This window comes from Cnephaeus nilssonii, assembly GCF_951640355.1.
Source record: "Cnephaeus nilssonii genome assembly, chromosome: 6".
Classification (NCBI taxonomy): Eukaryota; Metazoa; Chordata; class Mammalia; order Chiroptera; family Vespertilionidae; genus Cnephaeus; species Cnephaeus nilssonii.
The window spans coordinates 103231029-103245070 of record NC_137077.1 but is presented as its reverse complement, the minus strand read 5'-3'; the positions used below and the strand labels follow the sequence as shown (position 1 = coordinate 103245070).

The window sequence follows — 14042 nt, the reverse complement described above, 5'->3', positions numbered from 1 at the left end:
CTCTTTGAATGGCGCGCAACTCTTTGAATGTTTCTGTGTGCGTGTCTTTTTTTTTTCCCCTGGCACTAAGAAGCTGGCACACTGTTAAAATTTTAGGCTGCCTTTTTGCGCCCATTCCAGCTTTGGGTTGGTTTTCAGAGTTCCCCTCTGTTAGCAGTCCTGTGGATCCCCTTCCACATTTGCAGATCCCGCTAGCCCCAAGGGCTGCGGATTTTGTGGGGCACAGACTTCCCCAGAACCTCTAGCTCCTGTTGTGCGCGTTTCTCTCTCTTGCCTGGATCGCAGACCTCACCTTTTCCCAGGCGAAATCTGACCTTTCTGTGAGAAAGTGCAGAGCTCCTCCAAGTCCATGTATTCACGCTGCTTGAGGTCCAGTGTTCCTGGGTTCGAGGCTGTTCCCTGGGTGGTGTTGTTGTAGATTCCCAGGATTTTTAGGCTTCCGATAACAGCCACTCTCCCCTTCAATATGGCGCGGTCTTCACGTCAGATCCGGTTGCTGTGGGAGAGATTTCAGCAGCAGTGAAAGCTGCCGGTCAGGAGAACCTGGTCCGGCAATCCCCAACAGTCTCTTCCCTCATGATTTTAAAACACCCTGCTTTCGCTTGGGTTCCTACTAACCCAACCAAGCTTTGGGAATCTCATCAAACCTACCTGCTGAAAATCTTAAAACGACAAAAAAGATTTCTTGGAATGTTAACTGCAGGACTCTTTGCTCTCGTAATGTTACTTACTTCTGTGGGAATTGCTGCTTCATCCATGGTACAAACTGTTCAAACTTCTCAGTTTGTACAAGTTAAGGAAAATGTAGCTAAGACCTTGTCTATACAAAAAAAGAATTGACAGCCAGTTTAAGATAGAATTATTGGCACTAAAGTCTACAGTTTCGTGGATGAGTGATAAAATCCACAGCTTAGAACAAAGAATATCCTTACAGTGTCATTATAAATTTTCCCAGATTTTTGTTACCCCATTCCCTATAATAGTACCTTATACCCTTGGGAACCAATAAAAATAAATCACCTTCTTGGTGCTTGGGTAAAGTACACAACCCTTGATATTTTAGAATTACAACAGCTATTGTACAATTATCCCAGGCAAACTTACAAACTAATTCCTTAGATGCCTGGCAGCAATTTAAAAAGGACATGAAAGAATTTAATCCCTTTCCCTGCATCTCCTTACATTTGCCTCTTAGCATAACCACTATTGCCTGTCTCATTCTTGTTCTTATATGTTTAATTCTAGTCTGCAGATGTGGAATGAAGAGTCTTAGAAGGATTCAAGCTTTACAGACGACATACACTTTTCAAGATTTATTAAGAAAACTAAAAGGGGGAGATGCTGGAAGTTATCCATTGTCAACAAGGATGAAAGTACAACAAGGAACTAGGAAGGCTGATGAACCTTGGCAGAGCCAAAGCTATGCACCAATTGTTCTGTTGAGATAATGGTGGCTCAAGCAATTTCCTGACCTAATAGTCTCAAAGTAAATCTTTACTAATATTTACTGACCTTTAAGATAGTCCGTCTGCTACCAAATTGCCTGCCTAACTGAGGGCAAGATGTGTATTCTAAAATTGAATAAAAGCTAACAGGACTAGGGCTTCGGGAAGCCTCTCCACTAGAGAAAGGTTTCTGCCTGGCCCCCATGCCTTCTAAATTCATATTTCTTGTCTAGTGTCTTCATTTGTGCATGGCCCCTTTTCCAGATCCTGAATCCTCACTCCAAAAGTTTGTGGCAGCCCTAGGAAATAATAGATGTGCTGCAAGCAAAATGGCATAACAGAAAGAAATCATTGCCAGCTGATGTGATCAAGTAAGACTTCTAGCCTGGCCAGTGATGCTCAGTGGTTGAGTGTCAACCCATGAACCGGGAAGTCGAGGTTTAATTCCCATACAGGACATATGCCTGGTTTGTGGGCTTGATCCCCAGTAAGAGGTGTGCAGAAAGCAGGCAATCAATCAATGATTCTCTCTCATTGCTGATGTTTCTATCCCTCTCTCCCTCTCCACTCCTCTCTCTGAAATTAATAAAATCTTTTTTTTAAAAGACCTCTAGAGGACATGGAATTTGTGCTGAGCTGTAGAGATGGCAGGAGGGGGAAAGCCTTTAAGTTATGGTCTTCTGTGTCAACAATCCAAATTTCATTTAAAATCCTAACCCTCTTAAGCAGGATCTCTTGAAAATAAGCTGAATTTGATTCACTTTAATGCCTTAAAGCTTCAGTCAACTTTGACAACAACATGACTTTCAAGGTATAAAATCTGGGAGAAAATATTTTACACACCCATTAGTATTTATAGCACTAGAAATATTATTTGCTTTTATAAATTTATATCACATGATAAAAAGGGAGAAGTATGCTTCATGAAAACCTTGTAACCCACCCTTGTATTCTTTTAATATTGTTTCTGTTAAAGGTGTTTTTCTTTTTTTAAGTGTTTTTATAAAAGATGAATTGTTAAAAAGAAAAATAAAAAAAAAGAAATAAAAGATGAATTGTTAACTAACATATAACCGATGGATAAGCTGCACATTTGTGGAAGAGTTCCAGGAACTAGCAGTTGGGGAAGGAGGCTGATCCCAGCAACCAGATATTCTGGCTCCAGCAGAATTGCTGATTCTCAAGTGCGGGGGCCTGAATGCGGCAGGGGCCAGACATGGCGGGGATCTCCCTTTTCCGCATCCAGCACGGAAAGAGAGATGAACGAACCGGTTCTAAGTGGAGGCGGCCAGGGATTGAGAAATAATAGAAAGAAAGAGAGCAAGACGCAGAAATAGATTTATAAAGCTGGAAGCTGGGTGGAACGCCATTCTCTCTGGTGGAGAGGCAGGATGACGACGACTCACGCAGCAGGTTTATTTTTATAGGGTCAAAGGAGCTTATTTGCATTCTTAAGTAGGCCCTAGCATTCCTAGATTTACATATCTAGTCCCGCCCTTGCCGACACCTGGGCTTGATATGAAGGCCAAGCTGATTACACTTTCCGCCATCTTGGGGAAATGTGTATCCTAGACACGGCTCTGCCAGTCGTCTCCGACTCAGCTGGCAACAATGAAAAGAAATGCCCATGTGCCTTCCCAGGCGGCCCTCTACACTCAAGCATAAAAACCCGACCTTTGCTGCCCTGACTGGGTGGCTCAGTTGATTGGAGTGTAGTCCCATGCACTGAGAGGGTGCCAATTGGATTTCTGATCAGGGCACATACCTAGGTTTTGGGATCGATCCTTCAGTCGGGGTGCATATGGGAGGTGGCCCATTGATGTTTCTCTCATATTGATGTTTCTCCTCCTCTCTCTCCTTTCCTCCCTCTCTAAAAGCAATTTTAAAACAATATCTTCAGGTGAGGATTAAAAAAGAAAGTTGAGCCCTAACTGGTATGGATAAGTTGGTCTTATAGTTTGATTCCCAGTCAGGGCACATGCCAGGTTGCAGTTTCATCCCCTGTCAGGGTGCATTCATGAGGCAACTGATGGATGTTTCTTTCTCTCCCTCTCCCTTCCTCTCTCTCTAAAATAAATAAAAACATTTTTTTAAAGTTTAAAAAAAATAAACCAGACCTATGCTTGACCAATTTCAAGATAATCATTGGCATGGACTATGCTGTCTTACACCTAGAGAACTTTCAAACACCCTCCTCCCCCGTTTCTTTGTTCTGCTTTCCCTCTCCTTCCTCCTAATAAAAACCCCTGCCTTCGTGAGATGTTAAGATGGGCTTTGGGATGCGAATCCTCCACTTTCTCAGTTTGCTGGCATTTGAATAAACCACTTTCTTTCTTACCAGCACCTGTCTCATGAGTTTGGCTTTCCTTGTGGAGGGCAGCTGAAACCTGTGCTCAGTGAGTTTTACTGAGCAGCAGCTAACTAAAATCTTAGTCTAACCCAGTTGACTTGATAGTAGAGGAAATGCAGTTTGGAATCACTTGTATTCTGTCTTCACAGTGCTGCATTACTCCAGTTGTAAAAAAGTCTCAAAATGTCCGTAGTTCCTTGGGGGTCAGGAAGAGAGGCTGTTGCTCCCTATCTCACAACTCAGTCTTCAGTTTGTGTTTCAAATCAAACTGACAGATGCTCTAGGGCTCCCATCCTAAATCACAGGAATCTACCAAGTCCATCTTCCAAAAAGGGAGGGTTAGACCTGAAACGCGGAGCAGTTATTTTCAAAGTTCACGGTTCTTAATCAGAGCTCCTCCAGGGAGGAGCCTTACAGCAACCTACGTCCTCCCGCACCTGGTGGGCACGGTCTGGTTCTACCTGAAAATGGGCTCCAGGAGAGCAGTTTGCACACAAAGAACATCCGGCAGCTCAGCTCGCCGGCCGGGACGTGCTTTCGAGTCAGCACTTCCCCAGGCAGTTTCCTCCCTCCTTCCCTTCCAGAGCCTCCTCCGCCCGCCCGCCAGCCAGCCCCGCCCCGCCCCCAGGGCGGAGTCACGTCGAGGCCCCGCCCCCTCCCCAGGGCGGCGTCACGCCGAGGCCCCGCCCCCTGGGCGGGCCCTTCTGTGGGCCCCAATAGACCCGCCCAGGGTGAGGCGACGCCGGCCTTAGGGGCGGGGCCGCGCGCCTCCCGGCCGCCGTGCTGCCGCCGCCCCGAAAATGGCGCCGGGCCGCTTCTGGCGCTGCTGCCTCCGCGGCGCAGGCTGGGTGCCAGTGCTGTTCATCACTTTCGTGGTGGCGTGGTCCTACTACGCGTATGTGGTGGAGCTGTGCCTGTGTGAGTCCCGGGCGGGCGGGCGGGCGGGCGGGGCGCGGCCCTCGGCGGCGCCGTGGGGCGGCCGCCCGCTCCGAAGGGTTCCCGCAGGAGCCGTGCGGAAGTGTGTGGCCCTCGGCGTCTGTGACGCTCGCCGTGAGGAGCCGGGCCGGGGCGGGGGCCGCGGGGGCCGCGGGGCGGCGGCCGGCGGGCGGGGCCGCGGGGTCGCTCCGCCGAGGACAGCTGCCGCGGACGGGACGGGCGGCCGCCTCAGCCCCGCGCTGCCCGCCGCAGGGAAGTTCGTTTCCGGTCAGCCAGTGCTCGCACCCGAGCCCGCCCTTAGACAAAGCGGGAGGGACGGCGATCTTTTCCGCTGCCGGTCCTAACGGAGTTCCTGGGTGCTCATCCTCAGATGTTGGGACCTCCTCCTCTGGTCCTTCCCCGTTTCCCTCGTTAGTGCTCACCGGTTCCCGGGGAAAGGGAGGGAGCGTCCCAGCCCACCTCAAAGGTTAGGAGGCTGGTTTGGTCAGGGTGCTCCTGAGATGGAAGGAATTGGCTGTCAGTCACAGCATCGCTCTGGGAGCCGGTTTGATCGGTCCGTCCTGACGGAGTAGGCTGGGGGCGCCTGCTTCCGATGGCCCTGGCCTGTCTGCCTGCCTGTCTGCCTGCCTGCCTGTCTGTCTGTCTGCCTGTCTGTCTGTCTGTCTGCCTGCCTGTCTGTCTGTCTGCCTGTCTGTCTGTCTGTCTGCCTGCCTGTCTGCCTGTCTGCCTGCCTGTCTGCCTGTCTGCCTGCCTGTCTGCCCGCTGCCGTTCTCCGTTCTCCGTGAAAACGCAGCCGCGCCCCGTGTGGAGTCTGTCAGGGCCGCCCCTGCTGCCCTGGTCTCGGCGCCCACGCGGAGCCCGCTGTCCCAGGGCCGCCGGTTTATGCTTAGAGAGGGAGGGACCTTCGGTGCGAACGGAGAGCTGTCCGCCCGCCGCCCCGGAGGCTGGCCCGGGGCTTCCCCGGCTGCGGCTGCGGGTTTGCACAGCTCACCCAGGTCTGCACGTGGAAGAGTGCTTTGCCTCGGGATGCTTGAACATAGGTTTTTAAATGAAAATACCCACCTTTAAGAAAATTATTTTGTACTCTGGAATATTTATTTCCGAGGAAAATAGAACCAGAATAACTTAGTTGTGGAATACATTTCCAAATAATAATCTGCTGGATATTATTCAGTCTCGTCTTTTTGGATACCAGAATGTTTGCCAACAGTGATTTTTGAATCAATTGAGATTGGCTAGAGTTAGGCATTTTTTGAGGCTACTTCCAGTAGGTGATAGTGGTTATAGGGTTCTCATCAGCTCATGACGATACTTTATCTTATTTACTCTGAAGTGGGCATTTATTACAAAAGTTGTGCCTGCCTTATTTAATTCTGTCAGAAGATTGTCCCCGCCCTATTTTAATCCCATAGTGGTGTTGAAGTAAAGCCTGTGACAGAACACTAAAAATGTGCATTTATGTTGAAATTGCACATTTAATTATCAAAAGATGACATCAAACATAAAGAAAGGAAAATGAACATGAATTAAGAAGTGCTGTGTGCACTAATGGGGACAGAGGGGGGCATTTCATCATTCTTCCCTCAATGTGCCACAGATGTAAGAAAGGAGACTGAGCAAATAGGCTCGTTGGTTAGGTCACACAATTGTTGAGTGGGTATTAGAATGTGCCACATCTTTCTATTATACATGTAAGTTTTGGTGAGCCATGAGCGTATTTTAAAATACTGATGGTGAGAGGTCTTACATAGTGCCTGTATTTAATACTTTAAGTTTTCTGAGTCAGAGGAGGGAGAATTTGGGAGGTCTGCTGGACTTGAGCATAAAAACTCATTCAGTCTCATATTCAAACTCTTCTTTAAATTATTCATGTATATTTGTTTTCATAAGCACAGACCTTCCCACTGAAATACATTAATATATAACTTATTTTTCTCATTAATATATAACTTTAAATTGAGAGAAGTGTCTTAATGTGCTGTTTTCATAATTTTTATAAAATTTTCTTAGCTTCTGGTATTCTTTATCAAACTATATGGGAAAGGATGGTAATAATTATCTTTACATGTGTTAATTTATTTAATGCTCATAATAATCTCCATAAAGTAGGCCCTGGCCGGGTAGCTCAGTTGGTTGGAGCATCCCTGATGCACCAAAGTTATGGGTTCAGTCTCCAGTCAGGGTACATACAAAAGTCAGCTAGTGAATGCATAAATGAGTGGAACAACAAATCTGTGTCCCCCGCCCCCCTCTTTCTCTCTCTCTCTTTCTCTCTCCCTCTCTCCCCCTTCCTCTCTCTCTAAAATCAATAAAAATAAACTAACTACTATGCAAGACTTGTTTATCCAGACCTGGACACTCAAGGCACATTTCAGTATTATTTATGATCCATTTGTATAAGGCAGTGATTTTCAACCAGTGTGGCAAGGCACACTGGTGTGCTGCAAGAATTTTTAAAACATACAGTACCTGGCCCTAGCTGGTTTGGCTCCGTGGATAGAGCATTGGCCTGGGGACTGAAGGGTCCCAGGTTCGATTCCTGTCAAGGGCACATGCCCGGGTTGCGGGCTTGGTCCCCCCTAGGGGTTGTGCAGAAGGCAGCCCACCAATGATTCTCATCATTGATGTTACTCTCTCTCTGTCTCTCTCTCCCCTCACCCCCCTCTTCCTCTCTGAAACCAATAAAAATAATACAGTACCTATTTAGTCAGGAGCACTGACCTCTTTTCTCTTAGATTGTCAAATTAAAAAAAAATGACAACAGCCAACACAATAATAGCCATCTGATGCCCTGGCCTGTGTCGTTCAGTGGCTAGAGTGTCAGTCCTTGGACTGAAGGGTTGAGGGTTCAGTTCCCAGTTAAGGGCACATACCTGGGTGTGGGTTTGTTCCCCAGCCCTGCTCGGGCACATGCAGGAGGCAACCTGTCTCTCCTACTCCTTTCCATTCTCTCTAAAAATCAGTGGAAAAATATCCTTGGGTAAGGATTAACAAAATTATAAATATATTTAGTATTGTTGTGTCCTCTTGATGAATTGACCTTTTATCATGGTGAAATCACCTTCTTACTCCTGGTGATATTGTTTACTTTGAAATATACTTTGGCAAATATTAACATGTCCACTAATTTTTCTTTGAATTAGTGTTAGCATGGTATGTCTTTCTCCTTCCTTTTACTTTAACCTGTTTATATTTATATACTTAAAATGTATTTTTTTGCCAGGCCGGTGTTGCTCAGTGGTTGAGCATCGACAGACTTATGAACCAGGAGGTCACAGTTCGATTCTCCATCAGGGCATATGCCTGGGTTGCAGGCTCACCCCAGGGGGGCGTGCAGGAGGCAGCCGATCAATGATTCTCTCTCATCATTGATGTTTCTATCTTTCTCTCTGAAATCTATAAAATATATACTTTAAAAAATGCATTTTTTGTAAACAGCATATAGTAGGTCTTGTCTTTTTTGTTGTTGTTTGTTTTTGTTAATCCTCACTCGAGAATATCTTTTACATTGATATCTAGAGAGACTGGAAAGGGGAGAGACAGAGAGAGAGAGAAAAAAAATTGATGTGAGAGAGACACATTGATTGGTTGCCTCCCACACATGCCTTGACCGGAATCAAACCCTCGACCCTTCAGTCCATGGGCCAATGCTCTAACCAGTGATCCAAACCAGCTAGGGCAGGTCTGTGGTTTTTTTTTAATCCAATCTGAAAATCTCTGCCTTTTAAAAAAACTGACATGTAGCATTATATTTGTTTCAGGTCTACATATGTATCTATATTGAAAAATGATCACCACAATAAATGTAGTTAACATTCATCACCAGAAAGTTACAATTTTTTTTCCTTGTGATGAGAACTTTTAAGATTTATATTCTTAGCAAGTTTCAAATATGCAATACAGTATCATTAACTACTAGAGGCCCGGTGCACGAAATTTGTGCATGAGGGGCTCCGGGGGCGGGGTGTCCTCAGCCCGTTCTGTGCCCTCTCCAATACGGGACCCCTTGGGGGATGTCCGACTGCCTCTAGCAATCTGGGACAGCTGGCTCCTAACCGCTCGCCTGCCTCCCTGCCTGCCTGCCTGATCGCTCCTAACTACCTCTGCCTGCCTGATCGCCCCTAACTGCTCCCCTACCGGCCTGATCACCCCTAACTGCTCCCCTACTGGTCTGATTGCCCCTAACTGCTCCCCTGCTGGCCTGATCGCCCCTAACTGCCTCTGCCTCGCCCCACACCCGGGACTCAGGATTCCCTCCTCCAGCCGGTTGCAGGCACCCAGGATCTGAGGTTCCCTCCCTCTGGCGGGCCACAGGCACCCAGGACCCGGGCCGGCTTCACCCGGGCTGGCTGTAGCCACCAGGGACTGTGGGCAGGTGGCTTTGCCCGGGCCGTGGCCACAGCTGCAGGTGCCCAGAACTATGGGGCAGGCAGCTTGTCCCTCTCCTGGGCTGCAGCCGCAGGCTCTAGCATCTGGGACTGCAGGGCGGGTGGCTTGTCCCTCTCCCGGGCTGCAGCCTGGCTGGTCCCCATTCCTGGCTCATGAGCTCATTTGTGCCTGGCTGTTCCCCATTCCTCTCTCCCCAGTGTTGAGTGTCTGAGCATTTCTGGCACGAGGGCGTGAGGGCATGATGACCATTTGTATATTAGCTTTTTATTATATAGGACTAGAGGCCCGGTGCATGAAATTTGTGCAAGGGGGGTTGTCCCTCAGTCCAGCCTGCAACTTTTCTGATCTGGGACCCCTCGAGGGATGTCCAACTGCCTGTTTAGGCCCGATCCCTCTCACAATCCAGGACTCCTGGCTCCCAACCACTCGCCTGCCTGCCTGCCTGATTGCCCACTAACTAATTCTGCCTGCCAGCCTGATTACCCCCTAACCACACCCCTGCCAGCCTGATCGATGCCTAACTGCTCCCCTGCAGGCCTGGTCGCCCCTAACTCTCATCCTCTGCAGGCCTGGTCACCCCCAACTGCCCTCCCCTGCTGGCCTGGTCATCCCTAAATTGCCTCCCTTGCCAGCCTGGTCGCCCCAAACTGCCCTCCCCTGCAGGCCTGGCCCCCCCAACCCCCTGACTGCCCTCCCCTGCAGGCCTGGTTCCCCCACCCCCCAACTGCCCTCCCCTGAAGGCCTGGTCCCCACCAACTTCTCTCCCCTGAGGCTTGGTCACCCCCAACTGCCCTCCCCTGTTGGCCTGGTTGCCCCCAACTGCTCTCCCTTGCTGGCCTGGTTGCCCCCATCTGCCCTTCCCTGCCGGCCTGGTCCCCCTCAACTGCCCTCCCCTGCTGGCCTGGTCTTCCCCAACTGCCCTCCCCAGCCAGCCTGGTTGCCCCCAACTGCCCTCCCCTGCAGGCCTGATCTCCCCAACTACATTCTCCTGCAGGTCTGGTCTCCCCTCCCAACTGCCCTCCCCTGCAGATCTGGTCCCCCCCCCCCCCAACTGCCCTCCCCTGCAGACCTCGTCCCCCCCAACTGCCCTCCCTTGCAGGCCAGGTCACCCCCAACTGCCCTCCTCTGCTGGCCCGTTCACCCCTAACTGCCCTCCCTTGCAGGCCTGGTCCCTCCCAACTGCCCTCCCCTGCTGGCCTGATTGCCCACAACTGTCCTCCCCTGCCGGCCATCTTGTGGTGGCCATCTTTGACCACATGGGGGTGGCCATCTTGTGTGTTGGAGTGACAGTCAATTTGCATATTACCCGTTTATTAGATAGGCTAGTCACCATGCTGTACAATCTCTGCTTTTTTAACTGAGGTGTTTTGACTATTTACATTTAATGTGATTATTGATATGGTTAAGTTTAAGTCTTCTCATTTGTTATTTTTTAATCGGTCCTATCTGTTCTTCCTTCTGCCTTGTTTTGAATTAATTAATCAACTTTTAAATGATTTAAAATTTCTGAATTATTCTTATGATTTTCTCTTCTTTGTTGGCTTATTAGCTGTAACTCTGTTATTTTAGTGATTGCTTTAAATTAAGATTTATAGCTTACATCTTTTAACTTAGCATATCTTCAAGTGATATACAACTTCACATACTTTTACCTTATAAAAGCATTCCTTCATTTCTTCCCTCCAAACCTTTATGCTATTGTTGTCGGACATTTTATGTTGCAAAACTCACACTATAGCCCTAGCCGGTTTGGCTCAGTGGATAGAGTGTCAGCCTGCAGACTGAAAGGTCCCAGGTTCGATTCCAGTCAAGGGCACATGCCCAGGTTGCGGGCTCCATCCCCAGTGGGGGTCGTGTGGGAGGTAGTCAATCAATGATTTTCTCTCATCATTGATGTTTCTATATCTCTCTCCCCCTCTCCCTTCCTCTCTGAAATCAATAAAAATATATTTAAAAAGAAAAACAAACTCACACTATATTGCTATTATTTTGTTTAAACAGCTTATCCTATGTAATAAAAGAGTAATATGCAAATTAACCATCACTCCACTACACTACAGGCCACACCCACCAGTCACGCCCACCAGCCAATCAGAGCGAGTATGCAAATTAACCCCAACCAAGGTGGCTGCGGCTACAGAGAGCAAGAGGGAGGCTTGGGTTTCCCTGGCAATGGAGGAAGCCAAGCTTTCCACACAGCCTGGCGGGCCCAGGCCTCCATTCAAGGGTACAAAGTTTCAATTATAGAAGGTAAATAAATTCCAACAGAAATGGCGGCAGCCACTGAGCTGGAAGAGCAGGAGGCTAGGGTTGCCTCGGGCGATGGAGGAAGCCAAGCTTCTGCAGCCCTGGCCAGCCCAGACCTCCGCTTAAGGCTACAAAGTTTCAATTATAGAAGATACATAAATTCTGACAGAAATGGCTGCCGCCACGGAGTGAGCAAGATGCATGGCTCTGCTCCAGACTACAAAGTTTCGATTGTAGAAGATAAATAAATTCCAGATACCAGGGCCTCCGCTTGGGTCGCTGGGGGGCGTGGCTGGCCTGCAAACCACCACAGGCCCCTAGCTCAGGCCACCCCACGCCCCAAGGGAACCCCCAGCCTGATCCGGGACACCCTTCAGGGCAAACCAGCTGGCCCCCACCCATGCACCAGGCCTCTATCCTATCTAATAAAAGAGTAATATGCAGATTGACCACCATTCCAACACACAAGATGGCTGCCCCCATGTGGTCAAAGATCCTGCCCCCAGGTGGACACAGATGGCCACCACAAGATGGCCAGCAGTTGAGAGGGACCAGGCCTGCAAGGGAGGGCAGTTGGGGGCGATCAACCCTTCAGGGGAGGGCAGTTAGGGTTGACCAGGCTGGCAGAGGAGGGAAGTTGGGGCAAACAGGCTGGCAGGGGAGCAGTTAGACATCAATCAGGCTGGCAGGCAGAAGCAAAGGCAGGCAGGTGAGCTGTTGGGAGCCAGCAGTCCTGGATTGTGAGAGATGTCCAACTGCCCGTTTAGACCCACCGGGATCGGGTCTAAACGGGCAGTCGGACATCCCTCGAGGGGTCCCAGATTGGAGAGGGTGCAGGCTGGGCTGAGGGACACCCCCCCCCCCGCCCCCGTGCATGAATTTCGTGCACAGGGCCTCTAGTTATTTTTTTAAAGATTTAAATAAGAAGAAAACAAATGTTATATATTTACCCATGTAGTTACCATTTTTAGTGCTCTTCCTTATTTATTTATTTATTTATTTATTTAGTATAAATTAGAGAGAGAAGAAACATCAGTTTGTTATTCCAGTTATTTATGTATTCATTGGTTGATTCTTGTATGTGCCCTGACTGGAAATTGAACCCGCAGCCTTGGCATATTGGAACGACACTCTAACAAACTAAGCTACCCAGCCAGGGCTCTTCTTTCTTTCTCATTTTCTCTGTCTCTCTGTCTCTGTCTGCCTCTCTCTCTCTCTTTTTAAAATCCTCACCTGAGGATATTTTTCCCCATTGGGTTTTAGAGAGAGAAGAAGGGAGGGAGGGAGGAGGAAAGGGAGAGAGAAACATTAATGTGAGAGAAACACATCGATAGATTGCCTCCTACACTTGCCCCAACCAGGGCAGGGCTTGAACCCGCAACCTAAGTACGTGCCCTTGACTGGGATTCAAACCCAAGACCCTTCAGTGGGCAGGCCAGTTGTACACACCAGCCAGGGCCAGCCTAGGACCTTTCTGATGGTGACATTGCTAAAGCACTGGTAGCAGTATAAAAATGGTAAACCCCTAAAACAGGGATTTTGGGGATAAGGGAACAGATTTACTTTTGGTCCAGTAATCCCACTATTAGGAATCTACACTGAAAATAAACTTCCATAAATGACACATGCATAAAATTATTTATTGCCACATCATTTGTAGCAGCAGAAGATTGGAGACAACCCACATGTCTATCAATAGAGGTCTGATCATATTACTGGAACTCCCATACAATGGAGTACTATGCAGTGCTTTACAAACAAGCCATGATTGTGTCCATGTACTCATGTATAGTGATGAAAAAAAAAAGTGTGGAAAGGTTTATAAGTGGAGAAATTGGAAATATAGGGTGGATAAAAGTAGGTTTACAGTTGTGAGTATAGGAAACAAAGAGCTTATACTTGTATTATTATTTATTAATGTATTATTTTCCATATAAACAACTGTATAAACTTCTTTTTACTCCACCCTGTATGTACTTACTTGCTTATTTTGCTAAAAGAAATATTAGAAGGATAAAACAGACATTAATAAAAATGATTACTTGGGATGAGGAATAAAAAACAGGCCTTTCTGAGTACCTCTTTATAGAGTTTTGACTTTTAAACCATTGATACTTTATTCAAATTGAAAAAAATAAAATTAAAGAGGGGAATAAAAGCAAACAGTTAATTTGAAATCATGAAATAAATCAACTTAATTTTTAAATTATTTTTCTTTTGTTTTTTCTTTTTTTAAATGAACTTAATTTTATGTAAAGTTGATACTATAACTACCCACAGAAAATAATTATTTTCAAATAACTTTTGAGCATAGTACTCTTTAGTGGGATATAGTTTAAAGCCAACCCAAATAAATTTAAAAGTTGTAAAGAAATCTTAAACTAGTATGCAGTTTTTAAACTATTTTATGTATATTTTAGGAAAAAACAAGTAAATTAATTAGGAACTAAGATTTTCATTGTAAAAGCAAAGAGCTATAAATATGATACCAAATAAATTATTTTTAAAACTCTATAGAGATACATCACAGACTAAATAACTCTGAGTGCCATAGAAGAGAGTCCTATTCATTCTATAGGTAGCATTAAGGAAAGAGCTAAAGATACTTCACAACTATAAACATGGATACACTTAAAATGAACAAAGGTCTGGAAAAAATGTGTAATGTGATTTCA

At 47.1% G+C, this 14042-nt stretch overlaps 1 protein-coding gene across 2 annotated transcripts in view; it reads left to right on the top strand.

The window, feature by feature from the left end:
- Nucleotides 1-4557: 4557 nt before the first annotated feature.
- ZDHHC20 (zDHHC palmitoyltransferase 20) overlaps nt 4558-14042 on the top strand; it is an 86532-nt gene continuing 77047 nt past the window's right edge. For both annotated transcript variants that reach the window (XM_079774107.1, XM_079774106.1), the window contains exon 1: nt 4558-4713. In XM_079774107.1, coding sequence (XP_079630233.1) covers nt 4596-4713 — 118 coding nt within the window. In that variant the 5' untranslated portion in view covers nt 4558-4595. The remainder of the gene's footprint in view (nt 4714-14042) is intronic.